Here is a 17,591-nt window from a genome sequence, read left to right as displayed (position 1 = left end):
AGCCCCACCACACCCCACAGTCTGCCTGCTTCCAGACTGCTGTCCAAGCTCTCCCCTAACTTTGGCTCAACCCCTGAAAAATCCCACCACGGGTGCCAAAACTTCTCTTTCCTATTAAGGCTTGGGTTCACTCTCTCCACCATCTCTTCAATGACCCTTGACCAGGGGTGTCTGCTATGTCCCATGGATCCCATATTCCCAGTACCAACATTTCCCTGAGTTCTTAACCTTTTCCTCAAACATGTAGACAGGCTTCATTTTCAATTTGTGATCTCAGATTTTGAGTGGGTATCGATGTGCCCAAGAAATTCTTCTACACTCGGAGCTCCCCTTCCTGTTGATCTTACCTGTTTCACACTTCCTTCCCTCCTTAGCTCCCATATAACCCTTCTGACACTCACTCAGGTCTCTCACAACACACTGAGGGAAAGTAAAGCAACCAAGTCTGTTAAGCTATCTTATAAAACAAAGCAGCTGAGGAGGAGCTCAGTGGTAGAGCACTTGCCTAACATGCATGAGGCCCTGGGTTCAATCCCCAGTCCCCCCGCCCCCAAAATGTATTAAAATCAGTAATATGAAAAGGGGCATTTTAAAATTTAAACTTATTTTTAGATAACTGCAAATTCACATGCAGATATTCCTCTTTACCCAGTTTCCCCCATGGGAGCATCTTGAAAAACTACAGCACAATATCACAAGCAGGGTACCGATATGGAGACAGTCAAGACACAGAACAATCCCACAACCAAAAGCATCCTTCATACTGCTGCCCTTTTACAGCCACACCTGCTTCCCTCTCACCTCACCCCCTCCTTCAGCCCTGGAATCAGATCATTTCTCTTATTTTGTCATTTCAAGCATATTACATATAAATGGAGCTACATACTATGTAACCTATTGGAATTGACTTTTTTATTAGCAGAATGCTCTGGAGATCCACCCAGGTTGCTGTATCAACAGTCCATTTCATTTTATTGCTGAATAGTGCTATGTGGTATAATGTCCCTAACCTACCTACTTTTGCATCTATTTTCTCCTCCTTCCTCTGGACACAATGGAAGAAGTGCCTCTCCGTGTGCTCTGGATGCCCCAGTCCTCCATTTCCATTCTCTGGCTATCATCCAAACCATCCTCAACACCTTACAAGGTGCTCCAGCGGCTCCCACAGCAGGATGGCTCTCTCTGGTCCCCTAAATATCTCTTCCAGCCCACACCTTTTATTTCTAGTTCCTTTCATAGCAAAACTTCTCAAAAGTGCTCTTCCTGCTCTCATCTGCAAACACATAAGGGAGCTCTAACTCCTTAAATACCATTTGCTCTTAATCCACACCACCCTCACTTCTACCTGCACCTCATTCACTACTCTCCCCAAGGTTACCCAGGGACCACATCACCATTGACACCTTTCTCACCTTATCTTATTTTCTCTCTCAGATGCAGCAATATGTACTTTGCCATCTTCTTCTTTCGAAATGACAATTCTCCTTCTGTGACTCCATGGTCCTACTTGTGTACCTACAGGTTTCATAGGCATTTCAGACTGAATTCACATCCTATGGCTTCATTAAAATCTACTTCTCTCCCAGTCTCCCCAACTTAGTCAGTGCCATGTTCCCCCTGCTTCTGTGCAGTTGGACTCTGAGCAACTGGCTAGCAGGTCCCTGTTTTTCCTAGCACCCCCCACCACATACCCATCAGCTGTGATCATGTGACTGGATCCTGGAAAAGAATGTGAACAGCAGTGAATCTCTCTCCCAGATCAGGACATTAAAGGGAACCCCCAAGTGAAAACATTTACTATGAACTATTACACAGCAAAGAAATAAACTAGTATTGTGTTAAGCTATTGATGTTTGGGGGTTTGCTTTTCATAGCACGTAGCATCCTCCCAACCCATAACACTTTTATATAGGCATTCTTTTGATGATTTACAAAAGTGAGGAACTATCAAGTATATGAGTAGAAAAGTTGTATTTAGGTGCAATATGTACTAAATAAAAAAACTAACCTTAAAAGTCAGTTTATGCAAATTAGCTTTAATGTGAATATTTTCAGATTTGCCTAAGTTAAGGAGACCTTTAGGAAGAGAAACCTGTTAAGTACTGTACAGTACTCAAATACTATGGCCTCTGGGTTAATTTTAAAGGAAAAAATAGTTCCTGGGATTTTTTTTCCTTTCCTTCTTCAAGTAAAATTCACTTAGAAATGCCTTACTTAAAATGTTCAGGTGTTCTGGGTGCGGTAGCCCATGCCTATAATCCTAGCGGCTCATGAGGCTGAAACTGGAGGATCACAAGTTCAAAGCCAGCCTCAGCAACTTGGAAAGACCCTGAGCAACTTAGTGAAAAATAATGGGCTGGGGATGTGGCTCAGTGGTTAAGTTCTGTGGGGTTCAATCCTTGCTACCAAAAGAATGAAAAAGGAAAAAATTGTACAGGTGTGATTCCAAATTGATTTTCATAATTCAGAAAAGAAAAATTGCATAATCCTCCCCACCAAGATAAAACATTCTGACAGTTTAGAAATTTTAGTTTATGGCTCTCTGCTCCTCCCCGTTCAACAGACAGCTGCTTCTTCTCAACTCCTGCAGTGCCAGTCGTGTCCCTGAGACGCGATGGTGAAGGTCGGAGCGAACGGATTTGGCCGTATTGGGCGCCTGGTCACCAGGGCTGCTTTCAACTCTGGCAAAGTGGATATTGTTGCCATCAATGACCCCTTCCTTGACCTCGACTACATGGTCTACATGTTCCCATATGATTCTACCCATGGTAAATTCCATGGCACAGTCAAGGCTGGGAATGGGAAGCTTGTCATCAATGGAAAGCCTATCTCCATCTTCCAGGAGCGAGATCCCGCCAACATCAAATGGGCTGATGCTGGTGCCGAATATGTCGTGGAGTCCACTGGTGTCTTCACTACCATGGAGAAAGCTGGGGCTCATTTGAAGGGTGGTGCCAAAAGGGTCATCATCTCTGCCCCTTCTGCTGATGCCCCCATGTTTGTGATGGGCATGAACCATGAGAAGTATGACGATTCTCTCAAGATCGTCAGCAGCGCCTCCTGTACCACCAACTGCTTAGCCCCCCTGGCCAAGGTCATCCATGACAACTTTGGCATTGTGGAAGGACTCATGACCACAGTCCATGCCATCACTGCTACTCAGAAGACTGTGGATGGCCCCTCTGGGAAACTGTGGTGTGATGGCCGCGGGGCTGCCCAGAATATTATCCCTGCATCCACTGGAGCTGCCAAGGCTGTAGGCAAGGTCATCCCTGAACTGAATGGGAAGCTCACTGGCATGGCTTTCCGTGTGCCCACCCCCAGCATGTCAGTGGTGGATCTGACCTGTCGCCTGGAGAAAGCTGCCAAATACAATGACATCAAGAAGGTGGTGAAGCAGGCATCAGAGGGTCCCCTCAAGGGCATCCTGGGCTACGCAGAGGACCAGGTTGTCTCCTGTGACTTCAACAATGATACCCACTCTTCCACCTTCGAAGCTGGGGCCGGCATTGTCCTCAACAACCACTTTGTCAAGTTCATTTCTTGGTATGACAATGAATTTGGCTACAGCAACAGGGTGGTGGACCTTATGGTCCACAAGGCCTCCAAGGAGTAAGAGCCCCTGGACCATCTGCCCCAGCAAGAACACAGAGGAAGAGAGAGGCCCTCAGCTGGGGACTCCCTGCCCCTAACTCAGTCCCTCAACACACTGAGAATCTCCCCTCCTCCCAATTTCCATCCCAGACTCCCTGAAGAAGGGAGGGGCTTAGGGAGCCCTACTGTCACATGCCATCAATAAAGTTCACTGTACCCAAAAAAAAAAAAAGAAATTTTAGTTTATACTATCAACAAAGTTGATTTATTAGCACTACGTGCATATGACATTCCTATATAATCTACTGGAACAGAGAGACTCCTCTTTTTTTTATATTCCAACCTATCCGAATGCCCTTTGGAAAACAGAACCATCCTCACAAGGAAAAGAATCCTTCAACTTGACTGCTAGGGCTGAGGCACATACCACAGCTGTGGAATGCAGGACAAAGATTTGGGGCACTCGTGCAAATCGAGAAGCCAGGGCGCCAGACTTAAGGGTCCCTGTAATGATTAGAGTAATGCTTCCCTTCCTCATCAGGGGCTCCAAAGCTCAGTCAATGATTCCACCATGGTTCTAGGTGCCCTTGGCAGGCCATGAAGACAGAAAACACCATAGCCTCGAATAAACAAACAAATAAATAAAAAAAACAAAAAAACAAATTTTAAAAAATAAAATTCTTTTTTCCTTCAGGCAGTGATGGGCATAGCAAGCTCTAAATCTGTTGTTTAAATGTCAGCCCTGCAAAAAAAGAGCACTAGTTGTTTCCATATATATCTCTATCTATCTATTTATATATATATGCATACATGTATACACATATTTAGTTGTAGATGGACACAATACCTTTATTTTATTTTATTTATTTTTATGTGGTGCTGAGGATAGAACCCAGTGCCTCACACATGCTAAGCAAGCGCTCTACCCACAAACCCAGTACCGTGTTCCCCTCTTTTAGCCTAACATTCTTGGTGATTTAAAACATTAGTTAGGGAAGCATGGGTCTTAGATTTTTCTTTATAAGGCTCTGTATCTTCTAATTGTCTACATTGAACAAATAATTTATCATTAAAATACAGGTAAATATACAGGTAAATGAAGCAGGTTGGGGAGATAGCTCCGTCGGTAGAGTACTTGCCTTGCAAGCACAAAGTCCTGGGTTCGATCCCCAGCACCGCAAAAAAAAAAAAAAAAAAAAAAATACAGGTAAATGAAAATATCTTTATTATAAAAGAGGTTTTAAAGGGAGAGGAGAGAGAAAGAGGGAGGGAGGGAGGTAATGAGAGAGAAGGAGAGAGGGAGGGAGGGGGAGAGAGAGAGAAGCTAACTATGATAGATTAAATTATTGGCCCAGTAGCATTATATTTATACAACCTTGCCAAGGTATCCAAGTGGCTAGAGTATGCTTCCATCCCCTGGCTCTGGGTCAATGACACATGGCTTGATTACTTGACTTGCTTTGGCCAACAGGAAGTTAGCAGACATGAGGCATACCAATGAACTTGTCTTCTCATGCTTCTGCAACTTACCAAAAGATCATGCCTTGGATAGTTGTTAATCTAAGAAATAAGGTAGCCACATGGAGCATCCCGGAACCAAGTCCAGAAGAGCCATGTATGGACTCCACATCCCAGATGACCTTTGACCACATGAACAAGAAAGACTTATTTTTATCTGCCATTGAGATTTTTTAAGGTATATGGCATCATTATTGTTAGGGAGAACTTGACATGGATAAAGCTATTTTGAAACATATCCTCCATTTTAGAACAAGAGTCACCTCACAGTCACTCTGACTCAGCCTGACCTAAACCCCAGACAATACTACATCATCATGCAGAAAAAGGAAATTGTTATCTGGGACTAGAATCCCCAAAACACCTCATTCAAAACGGAAGAGTGACCACCTCAAAGAATGGAGGTGAGGACCAAAAGGACCCTTCCCTGACAACCCCCTAGCAATGGCTTAGTCACAAAAATTCCCCAACTCCCTCATATCCCTGTATCTACCCCAGGCTGTAGGCAGAAAATGGGTCTCAGTCTCCACCTCTTCACGTTTGTCCCAAATAAACCTGTTACTATTGAGCTGCCTCTTCTCTCTCTTTATTTCCTTCATTTGGTTCTTTCCTTACAATTATTAGTGATTAATATATCACTGAATGGTACCACAAAACTCAGGGGCAATGACATTTTCTCATGGATTGAATTGCAGGATATAAAAAAAAGGCCTTCACATGCCTATCCAAGAAGGGAGCCTACTCAACCATCATGCTAGTTGGAAAACTATTCCTTAGCAGATAGAAGTTGTTCTCCTCCCCCTCATCATATATACAATTATATAATTATAATTTTACAAAGTTGTATGAAATATGCAATACTATGAAACTATTCAAAAATGGGACTTCACATTAAATAAACATGTGTCGTTCAATGTTAAAACAATTATTACAACGTGATTTTTAATGGTCACAGTTGTTTTTAATTTCATATATATACCATAATATGTTTTATCAATTCTCTGGCCAGTATTCAGGTGATATGCAATTTTAATTATTATAAATGGTACTTCTTTAAATATCACTAGAGTTAATTCTCTGCACATATCCGTGACAATTTCCTGTGATGAATACCTGGAAGTAGAGTTGCTGGGTTAACAAATGTGTAAATTTTAAGGTTTTTAATTTGTATGAATTGCCTAGTTTTCATTTACTTTTGTAACTAAGGGATCCAGAGCCCTACACATGAGTCAGCCCCAGATTTGACAAGCAAAGATTTTCCCATCTAGGAGTGGCTCTAATTAATTCTGTTGGAACTCAGAGTTTATTTAGAACCTCCTGGATAAGTATTATGTTAGGAACACCTTGGTGGTTGGCCATGAACCCTGGAACCACAATGCTGGTTGCAATTCCTGGCTCTGTTATTTACAAGCAACATGACTTCTGCAAGTTAAAAAATCTCATCTGTAAAATGGGGATGAGCACCTCCCTTAAAGGCACCTAGAGAATTAAGTAATTCAACAAATGTAGTTCCCTAGTAGTAGTAGTACCTGCCATATAATAAGTTTTTAATGTTAGCTATCATTATTGGTAGGGATTAATAAATGAATACATCACAGATCTTCCTTCCAAAGAGCTAAAATTTGAATGAACCTTATCAACAACAATTGGATAGTAAAGTTTTCAAACAATAAACTAAGCCTTCACAAAGTCTTAGTTTTAACCAAAGTAGAATTCTGTCAATGAAAAGGTATTTGGAATTAAAAAAAGTTAAGTAATGGAAGGTGGTTGGCCTTTAGGCAACAAAATAAGTTAGGCATAGGCTTCTGATGGCAAAGCCAGTTTGACTTAATTTAAGTTTAGCAACCAGGTATGTCCCAAGGTGAGGTCACATATATTATTTATAGTTGCCTAAAACTAGTGGAAACTGCATTTTTAAAAAAATATAAGAGATGATGCTTCCTCCTCTATATCCTACCTGACCCTGGCTTGACAAGAACACAGTGCAGAACACAAAGTAGAAATCTACATGATAAGGGTACCAAACTGATTTTCATGAGCCTATGCTCCCCATCAGTTCCAAATGCCCCAAAATTCAATTACTTATGCACATAATAGTAATAGCTGCCCATCACTGGGCTAAATGATTTGCACATATTACTTCATTAAATCCTTAGCTAAGCTATCTAGAGGGCCAATTAAGAATGTTTTTCTCATATTCCAATACAAATTCCAAGGAACTATCTTCAAAAACAAGCTGACATTCAATGGATTTTCTAAAGCTCTTCTAAGAAAGATTAAATTTTTTTTTTAAATTAGCTGTACAAAGACAATTACTAAAACTTACTGTTCAGCAACCTAATTGTATAAAGATAAAACTGCTAGAGCCGCTATGATTAAGAAATGGGAATCAAGTCTATTTTTTTTAAATAAAGCTAAAGGTCAAATTTCATGCTTCAGGTCTTCTGCAGCAAGAGTTATACCTTTGCATCATTTTAAAGCTTTCAATAAACTGCTCTAGCAAAAATGGTGAGCACAATTACTGCCCCTCCTGTTTGACAAAAATACTTCAATCAGCCAGGTGCAGTGGCACACACCTGTAATCCCAGCAGCTCAGGAGGTTGAGGCAGGAGGATCTGAAGTTCAAGGCCAGCCTCAGCAACTTAGTGAGGTCTTGTCTTAAAATAAAAAATAAAAAGGTTTGGGGATATAACTCAGTGGTACAGCACCTCTGGATTCAATCCCAATATTTAAAAAAAAATGTTTAATCAAAGTAAATTTTCTCATTAAAATTAATAAACACAGGGGTATATCTTTAAGATTTAATTTCCTTACCTATAAAATATGGGTTAAATAATATTTAGACTGTCCAAAGGAAAGCAAAAAAACATGAGAACAAGCCTTAGAAGAGCATCAGCAAGACTCAAGTGAAAACTTGTGCCTTAACCTGAGAGAAGCATGGTGGTGTTTGAGGACTGTCTTCCCCTGGCCGGAGGTCAGACTCTCACATCCTCTGACTGCCTTCACCACGCCAAATGGGCCTACTCTACAGCCCATGTGGCAGCAGCATTTCTGTTCCCAGAAATTTCATCTTCAGAAAGTCAAAATCAATAATTCTTCAAAAAATGTGAGCATTTCAACTGATTTTCCAGACGATTTATAAACTGGCAGACAAGACTGTGGTATGTAGACAAAACTCAGTCTCAGAATTTAAAAAAATAATAAAGTTCCTCCAAAATATGTGTATTTAAAGAGAAAAGCAGTCTGATGAAATAAAAGAAACCTAACCTTTAGTGATTTAAAAGTTGAGTTGAATATGAAAATTTAAACAAGGAGGGGGTTTTTTTGTTTTTTTTTTTTGTAAAGATCTTAGTTTTAAAATGTCTTCATTTGGCTATTTTTCAAGTTAAAGAAAGTGATTTGTGGGTTTTTTGGTTTTGAAAAATTTTAAAAACTTTATGCAAGTTTTAAATTTATCTTTAATTAGATGCCAAAAATATATATTGGAGAAAAGACAGCCTTTTTAACAAATGGTACTAGGAAAACTAGATATTCATATATAGAAGAATCAAACTAGATCCCTATCTTTATCCCTGCACAAAAGTCAACTCAAGGTGGTTCAAGGACCTATGCATTAGACCAGAAACTTTCCAGTTGCCAGAAGAAAACATAGGTTCAACACTCCAACATATTGGCACAGACATCAGCTTCCTTAACAAGACTCCTAAAGCATAAGAAATAAAACCAAAAATCAATAAGTGAAATGGTATCAAATTAAAAAGCTTCTGCACAACAAAGAAAACAGGAGTATAAAGAGAGAGGCTACAGAATGGGAGAAGATCTTGCTGGCTAATAAATAAAGAACTCAAAGAACACCCCCCAACCCTCCCCCCAAAAAATATATACATATATGGAAAAAAAAAAAACAGACATTTCTCCAAATAGAGAAATACAAATGACCAACAAATGTATTTTTAAAAGTTCAACACTCTTAGCAATCAGGGAAATGCAAATCAAAACTAAAAATTAAACTGAGACTTCATCTCACTCCAGTTAGAATGGCTATCATCAAGCATACGAAGAATAATGAATATAGGCATGGATGTAGGTAAAAAACTACACTCAAACATTGTTGGTGGAACTGCAAATTAGTATAACCACTCTGAAAAGCAATATAGAGATTCCTTAAATGACAAGGAATGGAGTCACCATATGAGCTAGCTATCCCACTCCTTGGTATTTATCCAAAAGATCTAAAATAAGCAATATAGTGATATAGGCACATCAATGTTTATAGCAGCACAAATCACAATAATAAGTTATGGAATCAGCCCAGGTACACATCAACAGATAAAGGGATAAAGAAAATGCCATAAATATATACAATGGAGTTTTACTTAGTCATAAAGAAGAATGAAATTACAGCATTTGCTAGTAAATGGATGGAACTGGAGACTATCATGCTAAGTGAAATAAGCCAGACTTAGAAAGTCAAGGGTCCAGTGTTTTCTCTCCTGTGCAGAAGCTGTAGTAAAATAAGGAACAAAACAGGAGGAGAGCATCCCATGAAAATAAGAGAGATTAGTAAAGTAGAGGAAGCCATTAGAGAAGGAGGGAGGAGGAATAGGAAAAGGGAGAAACTATAGAATGAAGATGACCAAATCATGCTATGTACATATATGAATATATCACAATCAATTTCATATACACACACACATAGAGCACCAATTGAAAACAAAACAATAAACAAATAGAAGGAAGACCACTAGAGTAGAGGTAGGAAATGGAGACAAAGAAGAGAAAAAGAGGAAGCCCCAGGAACTGAAGTGGGACAAATTATATTCCATGCATCTATGATATATCAAAATGAACCCCAATATTACGTATAACTATGATGTACTAATAAAAACATTTAAAAGTTATCTTTAATTTTTCTCTTCTATAATATGTATTTTAATTTTAATTGACATATAATTATAAACATTTATGGGCTACAGGGTGATATTTCAGTTACACAATGTGTAATAATCATATCAGGGTAATTATCATTTATCATTTCTTCGTGCTAGGAATATTCAGAATCTTCCCTAGTAGTTATTTTTAAAATATAAAATTAATTATTGTTATCCATATTTAGCCTATTGTGCTGCAGAACACCAGAAGTTATTCTTCCTATCCAACTGTACCCTGTACCTGTCAACTCTCTTTATCCTCACCATCCAAGGTTCTGTTAATCACTATTCTACTCTCTATTTCTATGAGACCAGATTTTTTTTTATCTCTCACATTTAAGAGCTTTTACTCAGTAGAATGAATGGGACATGGCTTTCCTATGTTCATGTATGAATACACAACCAGTGTAACTCCACATCATGTTCAACCATAAGAATGGGAAGTTATACTCCATGTATTTATGATATGTCAAAACACAGTCTACTGTCATGTATAATTAAAAAGGAAAAATAATTTTTTAAAAAAAGAGCTCTTACTCCTCTCTCATAAATTATATGCAGTAAATATTTTGGTGCCTAACTTGAAATATTTTTTTAAAATTAACTTTAACAATGCAGTTAAACATGGGTGAAAGATTAGAACAGATATACTTTACAAAATAAGATACATTAATGTCCAGTAAGCACAAGAAAAGACGTTCTACATTATCTAGTTGCAGTAGTTTAGATCTGGAATGTCCCCCAAAGGTCCATGTATTAAAGGTTTGGTGCCAGTGTGGTGCTATCCAGAGGCAGTAGCACCTTTAAGAGATGAAGCATAATGGAAGGTCTTCAGGTTACTGGAGGGGTGTCCTTGAAGGAGAACCGTGTGGCCCCATCCCCTTCCTCTTCCTCTCTTTCACTCCCTACTATGGTGTGCTGCCACAGGTCCAAAGCTATGGTGCCAACCAACCATGGACTAGACCCTCTAAAATAAACCTTTTCTCTTTTTAAGTTGATTGTCTCACATATTTCTTACAGTAACAGAAAGCTAATAAACTAACAGTCAAAGAAATACTAAAGAAAACCACACATGATATAATTACATACTATGAAAATGGCCAGAAGACTGGAAATACCACAGATTAGTAAGAAGGCAGAGTGATTGGTTTATTAATTCATCTTTGTTGGGAGTAGAAAATGGCAGTTATGGAAAGCAGTTTGATAGTTCCTCATGGAGTTAAATCATATAGATACAACATTAAACACTATTTTTTTTTGTGGATTGAAATTTTATTGGTGTACATAATAGTGGGATTCATTGTGCTAAGTCAATTTTTTTTACTTTGCTGAATCTTTTTTTTTTATTGTAAACAAATGGGATACATGTTGTTTCTCTGTACATGGAGTCAAGGCATACCATTTGTGTAATCATAGATTTATATAGGGTAATGTTGTTTGATTCATTCTGTTATTTTTTTCCCTTCCCCCCTACCCCTCCCACCCCTCTTTTCCCTCTATACAGTCCTTCCTTCCTCCATTCTTACCACCCTCCTTAACCCTAACCCTAACCCTAACCCTAATGCTAACCCCTCCCACCCCCCATTATATGTCCTCATCAGCTTATCAGCGAGATCATTCGTCCTTTAGTTTTTTGAGATTGGTTTATCTCACTTAGCATGATATTCTCCAATTTCATCCATTTGCCTGCAAATGCCATAATTTTATCATTCTTTATGGCGGAGTAATATTCCATTGTATAAATATGCCACAGTTTCTTTATCCATTCATCAACTGAAGGGCATCTAGGTTGGTTCCACAATCTGGTTATGGTGAATTGAGCAGCAATGAACATTGATGTGGCTGTTAGATACAACATTAAACACTTAACTACTGATACAAACAACGTGGGCAAACCTTTAAAACATTATGCTGAGCAAAAGAAGTCATAGTATATGGTTCCATCTATATAAAACTCTTAAGATGAATCTGCAGACAGGGCTGGTATTAAGCTGGAAAAACATAGGAAACATTTTATATTTTGTTCACAGTAGTATTTACACTGGCGTATGAACTGCCCAAACTCATACATCTATACGCGCACAATGGGGACGGTGCATTGTACGATAGTTATAGTTATTAAAGTTTATTACTAAAGGCCTCAATTTAAGTATCTTCTGGATTTGGATGAGATTGTATCAAATGGTCTGCAGGCTGATTTTCATGTATGGAACCCCATGGTCATCAGGACCCTGCCAGAGCAGCTCAGTTCTCTCCTGATCCAAGCCGCCCATAGCACCCATGACTCACCGGTCAAGGCTCCACCCAGGCTCCCACGCCGCAGCTGCCTTCCATCTTCACTCAGCTGTTTTTTATACTTCAGTGACTTTCCAGGACCAGAAGCCACATCTGGGTTGCTGCATTTCCGAAATGGCATGGGTGGTGGGGACAGGATGTGATCAAGCTGTGTAGAGAAGGGCAGTAGCATCATTTGCTGGGGACACTAGACACAACCCAGAATCAAAGACGCTGTTGACACTCACTTCCTTTCTTCTCCTTCTCTAAACCCCTTCCTTCCAACCCTGTTTTTCATTTGGTAGTTTAGAAAATTCAGATTTCACTGTTTTGTCTTTCATCTGAAAGACAGTCTTACTTGCTGCAAAATCTCAGTAACAGGATTTTGAATGCATATCACAACACACTACTCGGTCATGAAATCAAGTTGAGGTGTTTGTGATTAGTATTTTTTAATACAACAAAATAGAAATTATCACTGTCCAATGAAGAAAGGAAATATTGCTACATGGATTTTTTTTTATTGAGTTCTGTACATGCATGTGGGTGTTTTCTGGGCCCCAGTATAAATAAAATATGTCCTTCTCCAGACCATGGTTCCCCCAGCCCAAGTTGAAGAATATTGCTCTATAATGAAGCAAGAGACCAGTTCTTCAGTTGGTCACAAAAGAAAATCCACATATTGCTCACACATACAGGTTCAGGAGAGAGATTTCTAAGCACGATAGCCCTTAATGGAAATCAATACATCCCTACATCACTTCATGGCTTTTAAAAAGAAAACCTGTCATGAGAATCAGAGAAACCAAAGTCACTTCAAGAGACAGCTTTCTACAAAAGAATCCCTTGTGTCACAACACTTATTTCAAGATCCATTCTGCTTTTATAAGAAAATCTTTCATACTTGAAAAGTGCCAGACCTTCTGGATGTTCCACCTTCGAGGTAATACAAATGCACAGATATGCATTTAGATAGTCACAAAGGACAAAGATATTCATGTGCATATACATGTACATATATATACATATATGTCCAAGTTATTAAGGATATGCAAAAATATATTCAGATATTCACAGAAATTCCAATTACCTCAGAAAAGGGCTAACTTTGTAGAAATTTTAAAACATCAGAGGGTGACAATGACAGAGGGTGACAATGCTCAAAGCCAGGCATTTTAAAGGATGTTTCACTGAGACTTATGTTGCTTTCATGGGGAAAGTGCTGGTCCTATGGCTACACCCATCTGAAGTCTTTCAGATTAAGGCCATCACAAATGTATTTATAATAAGAAATTCAGAGATAGGTCATTCATCCATTTGTTGTCTACACCACTGTACCACATTCAAAATCACTACACAGTAAGAAACTTGACCCTGCCTATGAATAGTTAGTTCAGATAGAACTGACCTCACTGGCTGCACGCAATGTCCACTTTCCCCGATGCTCAACTCGACTCATTAGTGACACCCTAAGGCTCAAATTCAAGAACTTCTCATTAAGCATCTGATCATACTCCTGGCCAGCTAGTACATTACTGTATTTCAACTACCAGTCACAATTTTAGTGAGGGGTCCTTGAAGAACTAGCAGTCCATCTGCTTCAGGATTAAAGCCACATCAGGAGGGAAAAGAGATTCCAAAGCATACTTTTAAAAAAAGAAACAGCCCTTTCAAATAGGAAATTGTACTTATTGCAAGGTATTTGCTGAAGCTGCTGTTCATTACATCAGTGTCCTACTTAGAAGGGCCTCCAAGGAGGGATTTCAGTCCAGCCTCAGATAGTTTACCCTTAAATTTTATGGACAAAGAATTGTAGCTAGGGAAACCTGGACAGTTACCTATCAGTTTCCTAGAAAAGGCAGAATCCATCAATCCATGGTTCAATTATAGTCAGACCATCACACAATGCAAATGTTATTTCTGCCTTCTTTTTGGTTCCACTTTATGTCCTTACCCCAATTTTTCTTTTCTGCCAATTTTTTTAACTTTGAAAAATGTCAGAAGAAAACTTGAAACTATGGACAAGTGGTCTGAGTAAAGCACAAGGAGCACCTGTACTCCACTAGCCGATGATGAACTAACTGCTAACCTTTTGCCACACTGCTTTTGCTTTCTGTCCCTCTCTCCAGGCAAATACATGGACACGCACACATGCAAGCAGTGGGTGCTAGTTGCAGATTGTGGGTCTTTGCCCATAAACACTTTAGCGTGCCTCTTCTAAGAATATGGGTATTCTCTTAAATTCACATATGCTATGTTCTACATATTCTTACAAAATGTCTCGTATCTTTTGTGATCAATGTACTATATAAATACCAGGAAAATTATAAAATCAGGTTATACAATGTAGACTTAACATTAGTAAAGCTGCTCTACTCCAGAACAAGAAAACTTGCAGCCACAAGGTGGCAATGTGCCATAGACATTCAACAAAATGTTCCATAATATCTACTAGTCCTAGTCAATGCACCCAGAATGGATGACCGCCGCTCAAAGCAATCAAGCAAGTTAGGGTCTATTCTGCTAAGTTATTTTCTCTTAATTACAAGTGGCAGCTGCATAAAATACAAATATTTATTGTTCAAGGTTCATCAGCTTCTGCTACTTATTTTTCACCCAGTTTGCAGAATTACAATTAATTACTCAGGGGAAGATTGTTGTATTACAAATTAACAGAGGGTGGAAAAATAAGTGGGAGGGAATAGTTCCTAAAAAGGAATTATGTAATTTCCTTGCATATTTCTAACAGAGTCATAAAAGACATGAGACAAATGTGTCTTTTTCTTTCAAAAAAGAAGGGATTCAATAAGAAAGTATAGGATAAAGAAAAATAATCTCTTCCATCATATATATATATATATCTATATATATATATATATATCTCCCCATAAGCTATTAATCCATAAGCCAGGGTTTTTAATCAGAATCATCACCCCAAGAAAAGTGTATTATTTTAAATCTGGGGGAATTGAGGCAGTGAACTGTGAGGGCGGCAAATGTTTCAAATATAGTATGAGCAGAAAAACCTATAAGCATAGCACACTGTTCCAGAATCCCATTTCCTTCTTCCCATCAGTTCACACTCCCAACAGGGCTTTCTCTAAATAGATCATTTTTCCAAATTTGCTATGTTGTCAGTGGCTTTCGTATTCCTTTTACAATTAGTCAAAGCCTCTTAAAATGGTCTAGTGCAGCCCTACAATTTATTTGCCATTTTTTGTCCGGATTTAAACACTCACAATCCCTTTAAAAACATTTCATCACACCCTAGAGCTTACGGTACATATCAAACATGTCATTTTGGACATTGCTCTTTAACTGATTTCAGTTTAATGTTTTCCAACTTTCCCAAATTCCCAAAGTCTTCACACTATAAGGAGTTTCACTAAAGATAGAGGTCGCCTTGCAACTTTCACTGATGCTCAAGGGCATCAAAGCCTGGGCTTGTTCCACTTGCTGCAAATATCTGCAATTTTCCTCCCCAAGCAAACAGTCTCTAGAGCCGCCTCCTGGAGAGCCAGATCCCATTCCCTGGTCATCTAGCACACTGCTAGTCACAGATCTCTAGAATTAAAACATGTTCTCCAGAAATATGTCCTTATTTCATTCAACATTAAATATCGATTCTTGGTGAATGAATTTGCTCAAAAACTCCTGTTTGTTTTCACAAACCCCCAATTTCAAGAAGAGCCAAAACAAAACCAAAAACTTTGAAGACGTACACTTGCCCAACAGACAGATGGGGTGTAGTATACCGCGATGTGTGAGTGATGGACAACTGCTCTTAGTTAGCAGTCTGCTGCAGGAAACACAAGTCATCCTAAGGGACACAAGGTACATACACATAAAGGCAAATCTGAAACAGATTTGGGGGAAAGTTTCCAAAATTATCAGTCCTATAAAAAGGTTAATCACATATAATTCATAACAACAGTAATAGTAAGAGTTCTAACTCTACATCTTCTGTATTTATGTCATCCCCAGAGAGTGTTTGCTATTTTACAAGCTATCCAGCTGAGAACAATAGAAGAATCTACCACGATCACATGTGGCTTCTCCCATCAATGAAGACAAATTAATAGTAAAAATGAATCATTCATGAGGTCAGATCAATTTTTAGCATCTCTCCCATCATTACCACCACCCTGTTATTGGGTTTCTTTTTCTATGGCTCTATCCCCAAGTACTTATCATTCATCTACCTCTAACAGGCATAACTGGCCACAAACACTGAACTTTTAGTCTTCTTAACTATTTTCTCCAACCTCATCTCCAGACATGGTCATGGGTTGCCCAATTCAGTTTCTAAATATTGACAGTGGGCATATGAATAGAAAAAGATTTTTCCAAATTCAGTGAATGATGTAACACCATTTTTCTAGCTAGTGGGGTCACAAACTTCAAAATTATTCTTCATTTCTCTTTCTCATTTCATATCCAGCTGGCAAATCCTCTATTCAATCCAAAATATTATCCGAGAATCCAATCACTTGACCACTTTTACCAGTAGTAGCATCGGTTCTGCAATCATGATCCATCTTACAATGACCACCCTGACCTCAGGACAGCAACCAGAGACCCTTCTGAAACACAAGTCAGGTGCTCCAACTAGGACTACTAGAACTAGTTCTCTGCTGCATCCTCACAAGGCTGTTTCTTCACACTGATGAAACCCAATGTCTAGACAGTGGTCTACAAGGTTCAACCACCTCTACCTGCACCTCTCTGACCACAGTATCCTCCATTCCACTCAGTCCACCTTGGTTCCTAGCTAGACCTCTGATGCCCCAAGCATCTTTCCATGCAGGACATTACATTCATCATTTCTTCTCATTAGGAGACACCCCAGATATTAGCTATTGTGCCTCCCATGTCTTCCAGATCTCTACTTAGAGGCCATTTTTTGCAGGAGGCCCTCTGTAACTACCTTGTGAAATAGCATGCCCACCACTTCCTTCCCTTTCCTCGTTTTTTCATAGCATCTATTTCCACACGACACACAGACTTTTTTGAACTTGTCTCTTGCCATTCTTCTGCTAAGATATAAATTAAATGAGATTATGCACCAATCTGTTTTGTCCACTGCTCCATCCAACAACAGTGCCCACAAACTAAAAGGTACCCCATAAATATTTGTGGAAGGAACAAATGAATTTGCAAATCTCTGGTATTCAGTTCAAATATAACAACAGGGGAAAAAAATAAGAAACACAGGCCATAATGAGCTTTCGTTGTTGAAAAATAGAAATTATATTAAATAATATTCAAGGTGAA

General features: G+C 39.0%; 2 protein-coding genes across 5 annotated transcripts in view; one reads left to right on the top strand and one right to left on the bottom strand.

The window, feature by feature from the left end:
• Positions 1-17,591, bottom strand: part of LOC124987467 (microtubule-associated serine/threonine-protein kinase 4-like) — a 316,071-nt gene that overhangs the window by 144,192 nt on the left and 154,288 nt on the right. For all 4 annotated transcript variants that reach the window (XM_047556726.1, XM_047556724.1, XM_047556727.1 and 1 more), the window contains exon 2: positions 12,333-12,486. In XM_047556726.1, the coding sequence (XP_047412682.1) occupies positions 12,333-12,486 (154 nt within the window). The remainder of the gene's footprint in view (positions 1-12,332; positions 12,487-17,591) is intronic.
• LOC124987466 (glyceraldehyde-3-phosphate dehydrogenase-like) lies at positions 2,579-3,756 on the top strand. The gene has a single exon (XM_047556722.1). The coding sequence runs from the start codon at positions 2,615-2,617 to the stop codon at positions 3,614-3,616; it is 1,002 nt and encodes a 333-aa protein (XP_047412678.1). The 5' UTR covers positions 2,579-2,614; the 3' UTR covers positions 3,617-3,756.

Source organism: Sciurus carolinensis, chromosome 6, assembly GCF_902686445.1.
Source record: "Sciurus carolinensis chromosome 6, mSciCar1.2, whole genome shotgun sequence".
In the NCBI taxonomy this organism is placed as follows: Eukaryota; Metazoa; Chordata; class Mammalia; order Rodentia; family Sciuridae; genus Sciurus; species Sciurus carolinensis.
Note: the sequence above shows the minus strand (reverse complement) of the source record. Positions and strands in the feature narration are given on the sequence as shown.

What these genes read in the sequence shown, in the direction of transcription:
- LOC124987466 (XM_047556722.1), top strand. Translation starts at nt 2,615, where the DNA reads ATGGTGAAGGTCGGAGCGAACGGATTTGGCCGTATTGGGCGCCTGGTC.